This window comes from Leptodactylus fuscus, chromosome 2 (genome assembly GCF_031893055.1).
Source record: "Leptodactylus fuscus isolate aLepFus1 chromosome 2, aLepFus1.hap2, whole genome shotgun sequence".
NCBI classification, from domain to species: domain Eukaryota; kingdom Metazoa; phylum Chordata; class Amphibia; order Anura; family Leptodactylidae; genus Leptodactylus; species Leptodactylus fuscus.
The window spans coordinates 120,488,818-120,506,078 of NC_134266.1; the positions used below are offsets into that span (position 1 = coordinate 120,488,818).

Here is a 17,261-nt window from a genome sequence, read left to right on the forward strand (position 1 = left end):
TGGAAGCGGACGAACAGCAAGGGGTAAAGCGCCGGCAGCTGGCCACGCGCCAGCCGCTTCCATTCATTCCTATGGAGCGAGGTATTCAAAACTATAGTTTCGAATAATATTCGCTCATCTCTACCTACAACCCAAGGTGGTGTCAGCAGAGGCCACAAAAGAGATTTTGCAAAACTTGGAGGTGGTGTGGACAGAGGCCTAGGTTGCAGCTTTGCAGACCTAAGCGGCAGTGACATGATGCCAAAACACTCAGGAGGCGCCGACAAGTTTTAAGGCAGAGCAGTCACACCTGAGGACAGAAAGCCAGGAACTTACGAAAAGGGATGGAAAGGGCAGAAACCACCTGTCCCTGGGGCTTTATTCTTAATTTTTTGTTTGTTTTTTTGTTACCATAGATGATCAAAGCCACGAACTTCTGATCATTGCTTCAATAGATATATGCTGCAATACACATGTATTGCAGTGTGTAGGCTGTCAGCCCTTGCAGGCGCATAGGCTGTCAGCCCTTGCAGGCGCACAGGCTGACAGCCTCTATTCTTGGCAGGATCAACCAGGTACGTGGAGCATCAGCGATGGGGCAGACCCGGGGTCACGGGGCAGACCCGGGGTCACTGAGCGGACCCTGGGCTGCCTATTAGGAACACTGGCACCAAAAAAAAAAACATTGCTTAGTAAAACTTTAAATCGTTTAATATTTTAGACATATGCTCATGCTTCCACACAGGTAGCTTCCAACACGAGAAACAAACAATATAAAAAGGACACTTTTTAATTCACAACTCTGTCCAAAAAGAATTTACATTTAAAACAATTTACAAAAATACTTTACAACATAAACAATATAATTACATTTAGACAATATACACCGCTTAAAACAAATACATGTATTTTTAAAATGCAAAAGAAAAAAACTATGGTAGTGCTCTGTCTTCTACTGCTTGTAATGCATTAGAATCCTGATGTAAAAAAAAATAACTGCAGCAGATAAGGGGCTTTCAAACTGAAGTATGTTCTGAAATATAAGTTTGACTAAAACCAATGGATATATGGTATTTAAAATCTGTTCCTGTATTTTTTTTAAACATTTCATTTTTTTAACACGATAAAGCACACAGCTACAAAACGTATAGCAGTAGAAGATTAAATCATGAAAGTCTACAAACACAACAATCTCTAAAGGATAAATAATGTAACAAGTTAATACGAGTGCAACCAATTAGTTCTCCAGGAAAGGGAAGATGCTGCGATATTTACCAGTGGCAGTATTAGATTGGTCAGACTTAAGACGCTTAGGTGAAGGGGTTGCAGCACTGATGTTTTTCCTTACCTGCTGACAAGGAAACAAAAGAAAAATTATTTGAGGAAAAAACCAAACTGTTATTAGAGCAGGGCTCAGAAACAAAGATTAATTCTATGATTTGTGGAATTACATCTTGTGCATTACATTCTCTTAAAGCGTATCTCCAATTGTAAAATAACATTTCATAAATTTAACAATACAGGCGAATATAAGAAACTTTTTAATATATCCTATTAACCCTTTCCCGACATCCGCCGTACTAGTATAGTGCATGTCGGGTGTTTAACTATGGTGGCCGCCATAGCCGCCGGGTGTCTGCTGTGTTACACAGTAGACAGTGCTAATGCCTCGGTCAAAGGCGCCGGAGGCGCCATCTTCCCGGTGATCGCCGGCGCCTGGAATAAGCTCCAGGGACGACATCACGTTTCCATGACAGCCGGGAGCCTTGTAAAGGCTGCTCTGAGCTTCACTCGGGCTATTTAGACTTTAGCCAATTGCAGACGTTTGGGTTAATTTTGCTACATCCGTGTATTAGTAATAAAGCTTATACAGTTAAGGGAATGCAATGCCAAGATTGATTTCTCCCTGCATAACCACTTTCAGGGAAGCCTGTAGCATCCTTGTACACATTTCCAACTGGTCCAGAGAATAAAAATTTTAGTGGGAGTGTTACTTTTTGCTGCAGATGGAACACATTACCTTTGGTTTTGGTTTCTCTCCCTGTTCTTTCTTTTGTGGTGACAGTGTGTGAAAGACAAAATTTCTTGTGTTTCTTGGTGCATTGGGATTTAAGGCTGGTATTGTTGACAGTTTCTGAAGGAAATCGCCAGACTTCTCTAACAGAGAACCATTTTTCATCTGATGATGGACAGTAAATTAAGATGTTAGAAACTATTTCCGTTAAAGTTATAATCTTTTCTGTCACTTTATATAAAATGTTTTCAGAAAAACTCACATTTGGAAGACTAAAGGGTCGTTGCATTTCAAATGGATTTTTAGAGCCTTGCTTTTTTGCCTCAGTTGTTTCTAAGGTTGCTGTAAAATAAAAAAGAAAACCAAACCAAAAACGTTTAAAGCAGGATTTGTGAATGGGAGCATATTCATATACTGCATTTCTTCATTCTTTTGGCGAATACTGTTCTGCCTGTTATCAAAGGTTACATTGCAATGAACAAAAATTTACAACAACAAGTGAATGTGGCATTTACCTATCCTTTGTATTGACTTTAATGAAAGGGGAACCATAGCATACAGAACAAGGTCTACTTTATTTTTACACGCATATATTATTCACTGAGCAAATGAACATTACAGTAAGGAAATAAAGCCTCAATCTGGGAGAATGTAACTAGATTAAGTTCAAATTCTTCCTTTCCAAACTACTTAAAAAGTGCATGGTTCGGGAGAACAGCGCTTAAAAGAAATAAAAAAAAAAAAAAGTCAAATCTTCCTACACAAGAATTTAAAAAAAAAATATACATTATATAAAGTTATTCTCAATAATGTAAAAAATATACTTACATCTCCTCTGTAGAACTTTTTCTGTAACTTTTTTTGCCAGCTTCATGAACTGACTGTTTTCACCAATCTCCTCCTCTTCCGTGTTACCTTTTTCAGACTAAAATAGAAAAATTTATAAGTCCTGGTTTCTCATTCAGGAAGGGTCCAATACGAATACAATAGCGGATCACAGAGCTATTATCGCTTTAGTCATACACAAACTAATAAAACCAGACACATTCCAGCATTATACCTGTTCACGTAACCACTGCTCTCTTTCAAATCGCTCCTTTCTCCTTTTCACTTCTGCTTCATCCATTTCCTCATTCTCTCCCTCTTGATCTTCCACTTCAGAATATCTGTTGAACATGTCCATCTGAGAAGCATCATCTAAAAAGACAAAAAGAAAACTAAACATTCTAGGGGAGTTTTTTTTCCCAAAATTTTCACACTATGAGCACCCCAACCAATTAATTTCTACCAAAATACAAAAACATCCTAAGGGAGCCTTCACACAGAGTAAACGCGCGTGTATTTTTGCAAAATACACGTGTAAAAAATATCATTGAAGTCAATGGGAGTCTTATTTTTACACATGTAAAAATACAGCTGTAAAAATATGCCTGTAAAATGTCATTGAAGTCAATGGGAGTCTTATTTTTACATGTGTATTTTGCAAAAATACATGCGTGTTTACTCCGTGTGAAGGCTCCCTAAGGATGCAAATAATGTTGCATGAAGGCATGCGGTCATCTTTGCAACCAGAGTGTTACAGCCCTCTAGCAGGCTTTCAAGGCATCCCTGGTGAGAATCGCTGTACTAGTAGCTGTGATACATTTAAGTGCACAGAACAAAAATTATCCACTTAATTTTTGAAAGGGGAAAAAAACAAAACAAATTCACACACTAAGGCTCCTCAATCTTTAAAGTGGGAGGAGAACTTTCCTTTTGAAAGGCTCTCTCATCAGTAAGGGGGCGTTCACACTACCGTCAGTGTCCGACAGGTAGTGTCCGTTCAAAATCTTGCACGGACATTAGGAGCGGACACTAGCTGTGTCCGTGACACTTGTCATTCATTTAAATGGCGATCGGGTGCGTTCTTTTTCACTCCGTGCCCTTCCTTCACTGTCCGCTTGTAAAGATGTCCGACTTTTCAAGCGGACAGAAAAACCCGACATGTAGGTTTTTTCTGTCCGCTTGAAAAGTCGGACATCTTTACAAGCGGACAGTGAAGGAAGGGCACAGAGTGCAAAAGACCGCACCTGATCGCCATTTAAAGGGATTCTACCATTAAAAAACTTTTTTATTTCTAGGTAACACGTCGGAATAGCCTTTAGAAAGGCTATTCGTCTCCTACCTTTGGAAGTGATCGCCGCCACGCCGTTCGTAGTACCGGTTTGTACCGGTATGCTAATTAGTTCTCTCGCAGCGATGGGGGTGTCCCCCAGCGCAGGAGATGCGATGGGGGCGTCCCCACCGACTCCAGCGCTGCCTCTGTCGTCTTCTGCATCCTCCCTTCCTTCTTCGGCTGGACGTCGGACGCCTGCGCAGTAGGGCTCTGTTCGGCGAACTTTGCCGAACAGAGCGTACTGCGCAGGAGTCCGACGTCAAGCCAAAGAAGGAAGGGGAGGATGCAGAGGACGGGGAGGATGAAGGGGAGAAGACAGGCGGCGCTGGAGTCTGTTTTCGAGCAACAATGGGGACGCCCCCATCGCATCTCCTGCGCTTGGGGACGCCCCCATCGCTGCGAGAGAACTAATTAGCATACCGGTACAAACCGGTACTACGAACGGCGTGGCGGCGATCACTTCCAAAGGTAGTACACAATTTTCAATACAAAATTAAATTCTGGTAACTTTAATACTAAGCTTCTCTTAGTAGTAGAACCCACCATCCCATTCACTACAAACCTGCTGCTAAGCATGTGTTACTATTTCAATTATACTGAACCATTCAGTTCTCTTCAAACACTTCACACGGCACTGGTCACATTACAAGAAAAGGGAAGAACCCTCCTACTTCATTTCTCCGCTGCTACCAATGATCGCTCGAGTACTAAGAGCAGTGGGAAGGATGTGCGATTTGTGAAGGGAGGGAGGAGAATGTCACAAACAGCAAAGTAGTGTGTCACAAGGGCCCAGTCAGGTATGAGATAGTGACTGTGTAAGGACTTATTCACACATACATGCTCGGTCCATGAAACTAAGTCTAAGTGCATTGTGCATTTCCTAGACTGACCAAAGCCATGTAAATGGAACTCACCATTCCTTGAGTTATGATTAATACCGTGTTTCCCTAAAAATAAGACAGTGTCTTATATTAAATTTTGGTCCTAAAGATATGCTAGGTCTTATTTTTGGGGATGTCTTATTTTTCCTGCTCCACCCACTAAACATTAGCGTTATATGATTAAATTAACAAGTTCTTACCCATGAGATAGGTTTGCTGAGCAAAGAACATAGGAAGAAAAGGCATTACAGTCGCCGCTGCCTTCAGGGAACGCTGTGCACAGGAGAGCCGGCTGCACTGTTTCCACTGTCCCTGTGGGACGAGCTGGGAGAGTGGACCACCTTGCTGTATACGATGCTTAGTGTATGCACAGCGGGCCTCTCCTAGCTCATCCCACAGCAGCAGGGACAGTGGATCTAGCAAAGTGAAGTGGCAGCAGCACACACAGAACACCGTGCACAGCATTCTCTGAAGGTAGCAGTGGTTGCAATGTTTTTCTTCATACCGTATAGTCTTTGCACAGCAAACATATCTAATGGGTGAGAACTTGCTTGGGGGTGGTGCGGTGATGTGACGGCATATGCAGCGACTGCTAGACCGCTACGTCTTATTTTCAGGGGACGCCTTCTATTTCTTAGCCTATAAGAAACTGCAGCAAGTCTTATATTCGGGGGTTGTCTTGCTTTCGGGGAAACACAGTAGTACGTTGTTTGGTGTTTTTTTTGGCAAAGTATGGTTATGGTATGGAGAATCATGATGCTATAAGTATAGCTCTGTGAATGTGGCATGAACCACAAAAGTCAAATCTTCAATCCAACCCCTTATTTCCTGGCACAAACTACATTATGGCACAGTTCTCAAACAAAAACAAGAAAGTTATCATAATATCTGGAACTTCACATACAGCAGCACTATTAAAATACTACCAACTACAGCACCAATGTTACACTTTCAAACATACCAATGTTCTTCCACCTGAATTTTCTCATTCTTCCAGGACCATCACTGTGAAGGTCTCCATCAGCTAAGTACCTCTCTTGGTATAGACGCAAGCGGCGCTTGTCTTCATCCATAGTAACCTTCCTAAAAAAATAAAAATGTAAAAAGTTAAAAATGTATTGCGTGTCTCAATGAGAGACTGAGCTACAGAAAGATACGTACATGTGAATTTTGTTAACTTGGTCCTGGAGCTCTTCATCTGAAGGGAGTTCTTCATCTATGGCTTCTTCTTCATATTCATCCTCTTCTCCTTCATCTTCGTCACCACTCCCGATATCGCTTCCAGAAAGTTCAGCCTCGTCTTCCATGAAGTCTTGAAGCCTACTGTAGTTTATAAAGCAATTTAAGAATAAGCAACAGAAACAAGCCAGCAGTTTACCCAAACCGTACTACCATATCTTTCCCCTTTTCTATTTAGTAGTAAAATAGTGCAGATATTTTTCTAATACAACTACTTACAGTTTTCTTTTTTTCCCTTTTCTCAAAATCTCCTCCTCCTCGTCGTCCAAATCTTCATTTTCCCTTTCATCATCGTCCTCTTCACTTTCCTCCTCATCTTCTCCTAGCTAGATTAGAAGCAATTACATATGAAAACATTGGAGGTGCACGATAGCCTGTCCTTAGGCTAGGTCATCAATATCAGATGAGTGGGGTTCAGTCATCCAGAACTACCACACACTTCAAAAGAAACTGAGCTACAATAATGTGTCCTAACCAAAGGATAAACCACAAATATCAAGAAAGACAACACTTTTTAGATTTTCTATTTTAATACAGAAAGAACTAATTCAGGGGGCAACACAGTGGCTCAGTGGTTAGCACTGTAGCCTTGCAGCGCTGGAGTCCTGGGTACAGATCCACCAGGAACAGCATCTGCAAGGAGTTTGTATGTTCTCCCATTCTACAAAGACATACTGATAGGAGAAAAAAAAAAAAAAAAAAGTACATTGTGATCCCTATATGGGGCTCTCAATCTACATTATAAAAAAAAAAAAAAAAAAAAAAACCACACAAAAAAAACCCCCAAAAAACCCAAAACACATTCATAAAACTAGTATTTTCTGTTACACATCCTACAGCCTTGTTGTGCGATGGTAAAGTCATTGGAGGGGGGGGGGGATTTATTAAACCCTATACTCCTGAATTCTGTTGTCTAAAAGTCACACTATAGAACTTTGCAACATGCTGGGCTTTTTATTCTGAAAAAAAAAAAAAAAAAAAAAAAAAAAAAAAAAAGGATATTTGTACTAATCGTAAAATCACTTTCCCATTGTATTGATTGACACAGCATTATCGGTGTCAAGGCTAGCCAATTAGGTGGCTGACGCTAGGATTTAAAACATAAAAATAAAAAAAAAAGTCAAATTAGCTCTTGGAACCCTCTCTTTGTACACTATGCTAGCCAGTTTGTAGTGGATCAGCAATGGGGGAAGGGGGGGGGGGGAGTAAACAGGAAAACAGAGATCACGAACCATCACCACGATGGCAGACTGGACCACCAGGAGATGGAGGAAGCAAGGACCTTATAAGGACACGCACGGTGAATGAACAAGGAGCCCCAATAACAAAAGGGAGTCAGTGAGACACAAATAGACCCGCATTAGGATTCTGGGGATGGAAGGATGGGAAAAAAAAAGCAGATGGAAATTGTGATGCTCATGCCACCTCACTTAGGCCTTGCCTGTACAATGATAGATTGTTGCAGACTGTGGCTTGTGAGCCTTGAGCACGGTCTAAATGAACAGTTCAGAAAAACCATATAGCCTTAGAACCTTGACTTCAACAGCCACACCACTAAAAGCAGCCAAGGTAAGGTAGGGTGGAATAGCAGACCCTGAGATAGAAGGTTGTGCTGGAGTGGAACAGGCCAGGAAGAATCTGCCTACAGGAACATAAAGTCTGTGTACCCAGCCCTGCAGGATCAATACAGGTCCACCAGAACAGCTATAACCCTCTCAGTCTTGAGAAGGGGGAAGAGGAGGCAACAGATCAGAGACTTGTCCTATTGCACCAGAATCACCAGCTGAAGAGGACGCAAATCTAATTGGATATAAAGGAGGGCTTCAAAGGTCTACACCATCACTTGCATACATAGACGAATCGAGAAAGAGGAGTTCCAAAGGAGGGACACATCAGACTGCAGGGCACCAATCTTGGACTATGGAAAGAGAACCTTCCCATGCTGAATGTTGAAGATTATACCCAAGAATTTCATGCGCTGGGAAGGTGCAAGGCAGGACTTGTCCTTACTGTTAGGCCAACCGAAATGACAAAGGAGATCAATGTGAACCAAAGGTTGGTCAGGTTTTCCCTCTTGGGGGGAGCCTTCACCAAGAGATTATCCACATTTGGCTCACAGCAACTCCTCTGGGGCGCAGGATCACCATGAGGGACGACAACAGTTTGGTGAAGGCCCGGGCGTGATTGCCAGTCCAAAGGGGAGTACGACAAACTGACATGAACCCACTGTGGAGAAACCACTGATGGGACACAGAGATGAGAATGTGGAGGTATGCATTGCAAGTGTAAAAAATTTCCTGGGCTCCAGGACACCAACAACCGCAGGGATTCAATGTAGAACATGCGGAGATGGACAAACCAATTGAGCCCTTTCAGGTCCAATATGGGGAGAACATCTTCTTGGTGATATTGAAGAAATTGGAGTAAAAGCCTTGGAAACCCTGACAAAGAAGGGACAGGAACGACAGCTCCCTGCTGAAAGAGTGAAGACGACCTGAAGGAAGCTCGTCGCTCGAGCAGGGTAAGAAAGCTGAAGGAATAAATTGTTCCAGGAGGAAAGGAACAAAAATTTGAAGGAGTAGCCAGTCGATACCACCTCCTAAACCCAGGCACCAGCTAGCTTGGAATGGTACTTAGAAAAGGCAGGATTACCAAGCAAGTTTGGCCTTGAAGGCGGGCTTCTTGGAGTGGGAATCTCAGGAAAACTGTCCTCTGGGAACACACACACAAAAAAAAAAAAAGAAAGCGCAGAGATTGGGCAGAGAATGCTTGGCGCTTCAAACAGCGCTGGAGAGAACGTTCCCATTACAGCCTCTGAGATAGGCTATTTAAGGCCCTTACCAAAGAGTTTGCCATGTTCGTCCCAGAAGAAGGGGAAAAGCGACAATTCCCTGTGTAGAGGCAGATTTCACATTCCATAACCAAATCCATATAGTATGGAGGATGGCCACTGTTTTAACTGACTGGCAAGTCATTTCCAGAGAAACATCGTAGAGCTACAGTGGGGCAAAAAAGTATTTAGTCAGTCACCAATAGTGCAAGTTCCACCACTTAAAAAGATGAGAGGCGTCTGTAATTTACATCATATGTAGACCTCAACTATGAGAGACAAAATGAGAAAACAAATCCAGAAAATCACATGGTCTGATTTTGTAAGAATTTATTTGCAAATTATGGTGGAAAATAAGTATTTGGTCACCTACAAACAATCAAGATTTCTGGCTCTCACAGACCTGTAACTTCTTCTTTAAGAGTCTCCTCTTTCCTCCACTCATTACCTGTAGTAATGGCACCTGTTTAAACTTGTTATCAGGATAAAAAGACACCTGTACACACCCTCAAACAGTCAGACTCCAAACTCCACTATGGTGAAGACCAAAGAGCTGTCAAAGGACACCAGAAACAAAATTGTAGCCCTGCACCAGGCTGGGAAGACTGAATCTGCAATAGGCAACCAGGTTGGATTGAAGAAATCAACTGTGGGAGCAATAATTAGAAAATGGAAGACATACAAGACCACTGATAATCTCCCTCGATCTGGGGCTCCACGTAAAATCTCACCCCGTGGGGGACCTAGTGAATGAACTGCAGAGAGCTGGGACCAATGTAACAAAGCCTACCATCAGTAACACACTACGCCGCCAGGGACTCAGATCCTGCAGTGCCAGACGTGTCCCATTGCTTAAGCCAGTACATGTCCGGGCCCGTCTGAAGTTTGCTAGAGAGCATTTGGATGATCCAGAAGAGTATTGGGAGAATGTCCTATGGTCTGATGAAACCAAACTGGAACTGTTTGGTAGAAACACAACTTTTCGTGTTTGGAGGAAAAAGAATACTGAGTTGCATCCATCAAACACCATACCTACTGTAAAGCATGGGGGTGGAAACATCATGCTTTGGGGCTGTTTCTCTGCAAAGGGGCCAGGACGACCGATCCGGGTACATGAAAGAATGAATGGGGCCATGTATCGTGAGATTTTGAGTGCAAACCTCCTTCCATCAGAAAGGGCATTGAAGATGAAACGTGGCTGGGTCTTTCAACAGGACAATGATCCAAAGCACACCGCCAGGGCAACGAAGGAGTGGCTTTGTAAGAAGCATTTCAAGGTCCTGGAGTGGCCTAGCCAGTCTCCAGATCTCAACCCTATAGAAAACCTTTGGAGGGAATTGAAAGTCCGTGTTGCCAAGCGACAGCCCCAAAACATCACTGCTCTAGAGGAGATCTGCATGGAGGAATGGGCCTACATACCAACAACAGTGTGTGCCAACCTTGTGAAGACTTACAGAAAACATTTGACCTCTGTCATTGCTAACAAAGGATATATAACAAAGTATTGAGATGAAATTTTGTTACTGACCAAATACTTATTTTCCACCATAATTTGCAAATAAATTCTTACAAAATCAGACAATGTGATTTTCTGGATTTGTTTTCTCATTTTATCACTCATAGTTGAGGTCTACCTATGATGTAAATTACAGACGCCTCATCTTTTTAAGTGTTGGAACTTGCACTATTGGTGACTGACTAAATACTTTTTTGCCCCACTGTACTTTGAGGCATGTAGGATTTGAGAAACCAGAATCTGATTGCCCTGGGGAACACTTTTGGTGGGGGAGGGGACCCTTCATGAGCTGTTTACAAGGAGGAGGTTTGGACCACCTAGAAATACAATAGGAAGGGAAACAGAACTTCTAACTGACAAGTGAGAGTCCAAAAGGAGCCAAAGGAAGGGGAGTTGGAGAAACCAATATAAGGATTGGGGATCATCCGCTGTAGGATGCAGCCAGAATGGGCAGTCTATAGCAGATATTCACCGGAATCAAGTCTTCAGGCACAAGAAGGGTAACCCCTTTGGTTCGTACATGAAAGTGGGGTCACTAGCACTCTGGCCACAGATGCGGCAGTGGGGACTGGGTGATTAGTTAGTGGCTCAATAGAGCACAAAACCCACTGGAGGATAAGACTAGTGTGGCATACATGCTGACTATGCCCCTGAACCTGTAAGCGAAGAGGTAAAAAAAAAAAAAAAAGCAGAGACATGCATGCAGGTCATGTCTGCCTCCAACAGACACTAAGTGAAAACTGGATAGCGAGGAGAAGGTAAGGCCCAGAAACGGAGCTGACTTTTTTTTTTTTAACCACATATTCAAGTGAGCCTCGTAGTGGCCAGGTTTATACACATGGTGCGGTGTCCTCACAATAATATAAAATTAGAAATGATTTGCGTTTACACATACATAGAGTTGGTGGGAAAATGGATGGGGTTAATCTGTCGAGCTGATGTATGCCAGATTTAACGAATGCAAATTTTAAAAAAACAAAACAACCTGTCACAATTTCACTCCAGTTGACACAGAAAGTGTACTAACTCAGTACAGGAATGTTCAACTTAAAGACGACTTTATGCCCTCTATGATGGACATATGCATGCATGCATGCATGCATGCATGCATGTTATACACCGCTGCAAAGCTGACCGCATGCTGAATTTGGAGTACTGTCAGTTTTGCAGGGGTATATAACTTGCCACATTTTAGAGGACATAACATTATACAAAACAGGAAGTTTTCACTAACCTTTTCGCTGCCTGATTCATCACATGGAAGCAACTGAAAATCACCAAACTCTTCTTCCTCTTCATCATCATTATTCTCTCTGTTAAGATACATAATGCATAAATGGGGAAGAATAAGTAAATGGAAGTAAAAACACAGAAAAGAGGGTCTGCAACATTGAGGGGGGGGGGGGGGGGGCCTGACAGAGGTACTATTTTCCACACTTACAATACAGCCCTTCTAGTCTTTTATTTTATCCTTATACTCTAATGTTATTGGTTGCTCCCATGTGCCCTCTCCCCAGCTTGCCCTCTTCTCAGTTATACCAGCCAAGATCTCTTAAGTTCGGGAGGGGGTGGGAGAGATCACCTACGGTACTTCCACATGGCTGCCAGAGCAGTAATCCCCAGGCACTGGAAAAGATCAGGAGTTTCTACGAATACAAAGGATGGAGGCCCTGGTGGCGGAAAACTCTGTTGAATCCTCCAAAGGTGATGCCCTCTGGCGGCCATAGGTGGGTTTCAGAAATCTGTGGAATTCTTGAATCTATTTACTGGCCTCCATTGCCATGCTCGAATCAACGCTGTTTAGTCTGCTCCTCTCTGAAGCCCTGTCCCTCTCCTTCCCCCCCCCCCTCTTTCCCATCTCCCCTTTTTGTTTCATCTTTATGTTTGTCCTCTCCCATGCCTTTTCACTGCTATCATGCACAATAGGAATGGTAGGGGTTAGATATGGGTCCCTTGATTACTTATTGTGGTTGAGTTATACGCTACATCCTCAAGTACCTTGCCCATTGTGTACTGCTCTAATTATATTTCCTACAAGACACAGTGTGCGGAAGACCTCCCCTACAACACTTACTGGTGCTTACCCTGGAATGCACATTATTATTATTGTTTACACGATGCTTTGTAGGTTACTTGGCCTGGCTTTCTTCCTTCATTGTATATTATACTTTTGTATTTACTTGCTTATGAAAAATGAGTTAACATTGATTAAACATTAAATATAAGAAAAAAATCATCTTTAAATATTTTAACCTCAAAGGTGGAATTAAAACATTTCTTCCTAAATAAGATTCCATTCCAAAAAACCCATTTGCCTTTGGTCAGGGACACATATAGCAATACCTGCAAACGGGTTAGCAGCTGCAAAATCACCGGCAGTTAACCCAATGCAAATTATAGTGACAGTTTAGTGAATGGGACCATTTTACACTCCGGAGAAAAACCCGCATGGCACAATGTCTTGGGGTGCAGATTTTGAACATGTCCCTAGTTTTCAAACTCAACAATGCAAAGTTTTAAGGCTAAAGCTAGCCTGCCAGAAATCATGACAGCCGCAGCATACAAAAATGCTGGTTTTGGCAGTTTTATGCCATGGCTGGTCTACTGCAGGATATATCTGAGGTAAACCAGCCCCTGCAGACTACACATGCAAGTTTAGTTTGTATGGGGTCTTCACCAATACACAAAACTTAACCACTTACCGTTCTAATGGTAAAGAAGCCACGGCAGCTTCAGACAAGCGATCCTCTTTGATTAAGGCTGAGGAATCTTGTGGTAAGGAATCAGCTGAACAAGAAAAGACCATAAAATATGTTACGTTCTGAACAGGAAATTAACACTACTGCACAATAAATAAAAATGAGCTATCTGAATTGTCACCAATCCGTGCAACTGGTAATTTTAAATTATTTTTAAATTCACTTTCATATAACCAACCATTCCCTCGCAGACACTAGGATAAAGAATAAATTGGTGATCAGTGGGGGTCCAACTGCCAAGACCCCCGCCTGTTAGGAGTGTTTTATCCCCAAGTTGAATGTTTGGAATCCTCGGAATCGTATCAAAACATAGAACACAGGTGACATGTCATTTTGGCTGCACAGTGAACACCATAATAATGAAGACCACAAAAGTCACACAAATGCACTTTTTCTTCAAATCCACCCCATTCTGATTTTTTTTCCAGCTTCCCAGTACATTGTACAGATATGGGCTTTGGAAGGGGGTTTTAGTCAAAAACAAAAATCGAAAAATGCCAGCGGTGGGAAGGGGTTAGAGCACAGTAGCTTGTTTTACCTTGGGACATAAATTTTCCAGAGCATAATCCCAGCAACTCATCCATGGCATCTTTCTTTGATAGATCCTCATCCTGCTGACTGGAATCGGAGAGGGAGCCTCTGAAGTTTCCTGAGCACAGATCTAGCAACTCTCCCATGTTGGCATCCATAGCATTCTCATCCATTGTATCCAATACTAGCCTTTGCTTTACAGAGCTGTATTTACTCCTGTTGTGTCCTACATTTAGGAACCTTCAAAGACAAAATATAGCCACTGTAGACAAATTTGCTTTGAAATACAGAATTTAAATGCCCAACCATATCTGATCTTGTATCGAGGTAACTTTTAGTTTTAACATTTTTCCTAATAAACTTAACACTAATCTTGTAAAGACTTGTATATATTGTTACATTCAGAAATATGTTTATAGTTTCAAGTCCAAGAACTTGTCCTTAATGTAATTATTTTTTTATTTTTATTTTTTGCCAGTCTGCGTGTATTGTATATATTATACATATTTCAACCATTTGATTAGATGAATACATGCTAGCTCTTACCCATCAGCATCCAGTAACTGACTTTGTGTGTCATCTTCCAAAGAAAACTGGAACTGGGAATCTACACCAGCACAGGCGAAAGATGCTTTAGGCTCTGGGGAAGCATTGTATAGATCCTGTGAATCTTCCACAGGAAGTGATGGTTCAGACATTTTCCCTGAACTCTAAAAAAAAAAAAGTTAAATTAACAATCATAACTTAAGTTCTATAACATGGATAAAAATAACAGAAGTCACTTTAAACTGCAATAAGGGTATGGCCTGATGGGGATTAAAATTTGCAGCATTGTAAAGTTTTTATGAAGAACTGGACTGTAGATTTCACTCTGCAATGCAGAAGATAATATCTGTGGCAAATCTGCAACATGGATTCAGCAGCAAAACCACCATGATTTATTCATTTCTTTCCAGTGTGAAAATGCTGTTGGACATATTTATTAGATTTTAACCTCTAAGATATTACTTTAACATACAAGTTACCAGAAAAACATTACAACAAATAAATAGTTTATCTAACCTTTGATGCAGAGCTGTGAAAATTTGCTTTGAAGGTAACTGGGGAAGGTGACCGGAATCCCCCAACACCAGGAAGGAGGGAATTTCGCCCATTCTTGTTAAGAGGCTGGTATGAAGGAATCATGGACCCAATGAGTTCAAAGCTACTGTTGTGGCTGCTGTCTTTTGTCATGGGTGAAAGAAAGTCATCTTCCTCTGAAACACACATTTTTATAGAGGAAGCGAGAAGATCACAAAGGGGAAAAATTATTTAAATGTAGAAATGTAATGCTTCTGCTCCATAGCATTTTTTTTTCTTTAAGTTACATAATGGTTATTACCGAGTTTGTCATTGCCTTTACACTCTTCATCCAGCTCCATCTTGTCAGATATGGAATCACCACTACATGACAAATTATTAAGTACATGCTTTAGTAACTGTGACAATACTGCAATCCAAAGTAGAGACATTATGTGAGTCAGTAATACATAGAACTTGCTCAATAACTTTGTTTTCTATATATGCAATCAATTAGATGCGCTAGAAATGTAAGAGAATTAATGACTGTTCTAAAAACTTAGAAATGTACTACTGTATGCCAAGAGATAAAAATTGTGTAGTATAACGCTGGAGAAGAAATTATAAAAAGAAAAACTACAGAAATACTTTAGAACCAGAAGTATGAAGACGCCTGAACATCACACACCTATGAATTTGCAATTCTAAAATTATGGATACAAATAAAGAATTGTCCCCTCTAACTGCTTCCACTGGAGAAAAGTGTGATGAGGAAATTCAATCCACAGTGCCTTTCATCAATCAGTGCATGGCCCACAGGCTGACTGGAATACCATTTGCGTGAATCATTCGTAGTGTGTGTCAAGGTAGCACTACTGCTTTTAGTCAATGAACATTGATGCTGTAAGGCTTCATTAACAAGACCCTATGAACTGTCATGTGATGGCCTCCCCTTACAGGCAAACTAAACCCAAAACAAAATTGTTAAATTATTTCTAGAAATGACCTTGCAAAGCCGCACCCCACAACAGCATTGTGGCATTACTGCTGATAGGATGCTTGGTCCTTTACAGGAAGCAGTCTTGACTTGGTACATAGAGGAACATTTTTGCTCAGTTTTGCCACTGTCAAGTTTAAAAGCAAGCTGGGAATTGTAAGCACGAACAAATCAGATCTAATGTCCCTATCCACCCAAACTCTGGGGAGCCCTGAAGATAGATCCCCTATTCCCAACCTGGATGCCAAAGAGAGCTTGACTCCTACATCCACAATGAACGATGTCTCCCTGGTGCACTGCCAGATGGTATCAGTGACGGACCAAAACATGTGTGAATACATAGCCTCAGTTTAAAAAATTTGGGTTGCCTTTATGGCTTATAGAGCCTCTATAACAGCAAAGGACTGTTCAACTAGGATAACAGATGCATTCTTGTATAGACTAAACCGTATCCATCTAGACAGTGAGTTAACATTACAGAAAACATAGATCAGAAACTTCCAGAAAAAGTGCCATATATAGACCCCAACCTTCTGGCTAATTCCATCCACACATTGCAGTATGTATGTGTATATATATATATATATATATATATATATATATATATATATATATATATATATATATATATACACACACACACACATACATACATACATATACACACACACAATGAAAATTATTGCAAAAAACGTAGAGTTTTTCTAAATTGAAGCATGTCAATTATACCCACAGAAACATTGGTGGTTTCTGTACAGGTATAATAGGGACAGAAAGTCTGCAGGTGAAAACTGAGGACTTTCTGTGAATAGCTCACTAAATGGGGCCTTAGCTTAAGGGTCCATTCACATGGAGGAAAATGGCGCTCACCATTTTCCTCCGTGTGAATGGACCCTAACACCGATGACCTCTTCTTAGGTCATCAATATCAGATGGGTGGGGTAAGCATCACCACTTCCAGGCTGGTGAAGTCAAATTTATTTGTGAGTGACTAGCACATCCCCAACTGCAAAGCCAAAGAAAAGTGAGTGGTGGTCGCTGCAGGGAAGGTTTATAGAGAAGCTACTTGGAGAAAAAAAAAAATAAAAAAAAAATGAAGACTTGGACAGACAACTGTATAGAGAGATCAGTGTATATATAGAGCCAAGGCTATGCAGAAAAACTTGTGTTTCCCCAATGAAGTCATAGATCACGAATTAGTCCTGATACTGAAACTAAAGCTGAGGGTTTATATGCTTAGTTATATGCAAAGTAATTTTACTTTGCAAATGCATAGTTAAAAGGGCTTTATCATTTGGAAA

At 41.3% G+C, this 17,261-nt stretch overlaps 1 protein-coding gene across 1 annotated transcript in view; it reads right to left on the bottom strand.

Annotated features, from left to right (window-relative positions):
• Positions 1-1,206: 1,206 nt before the first annotated feature.
• CLSPN (claspin) overlaps positions 1,207-17,261 on the bottom strand; it is a 33,009-nt gene continuing 16,954 nt past the window's right edge. The window contains exons 12-25 of the mRNA XM_075263108.1: positions 15,286-15,347; positions 14,967-15,160; positions 14,451-14,614; positions 13,912-14,144; positions 13,317-13,401; positions 11,845-11,927; positions 6,488-6,584; positions 6,191-6,352; positions 5,991-6,112; positions 3,054-3,190; positions 2,822-2,918; positions 2,256-2,335; positions 2,000-2,158; positions 1,207-1,327 (exon numbers count right to left, since the gene is read on the bottom strand). Coding sequence (XP_075119209.1) covers positions 1,217-1,327; positions 2,000-2,158; positions 2,256-2,335; positions 2,822-2,918; positions 3,054-3,190; positions 5,991-6,112; positions 6,191-6,352; positions 6,488-6,584; positions 11,845-11,927; positions 13,317-13,401; positions 13,912-14,144; positions 14,451-14,614; positions 14,967-15,160; positions 15,286-15,347 — 1,786 coding nt within the window. The 3' untranslated portion in view covers positions 1,207-1,216. The remainder of the gene's footprint in view (positions 1,328-1,999; positions 2,159-2,255; positions 2,336-2,821; positions 2,919-3,053; positions 3,191-5,990; positions 6,113-6,190; positions 6,353-6,487; positions 6,585-11,844; positions 11,928-13,316; positions 13,402-13,911; positions 14,145-14,450; positions 14,615-14,966; positions 15,161-15,285; positions 15,348-17,261) is intronic.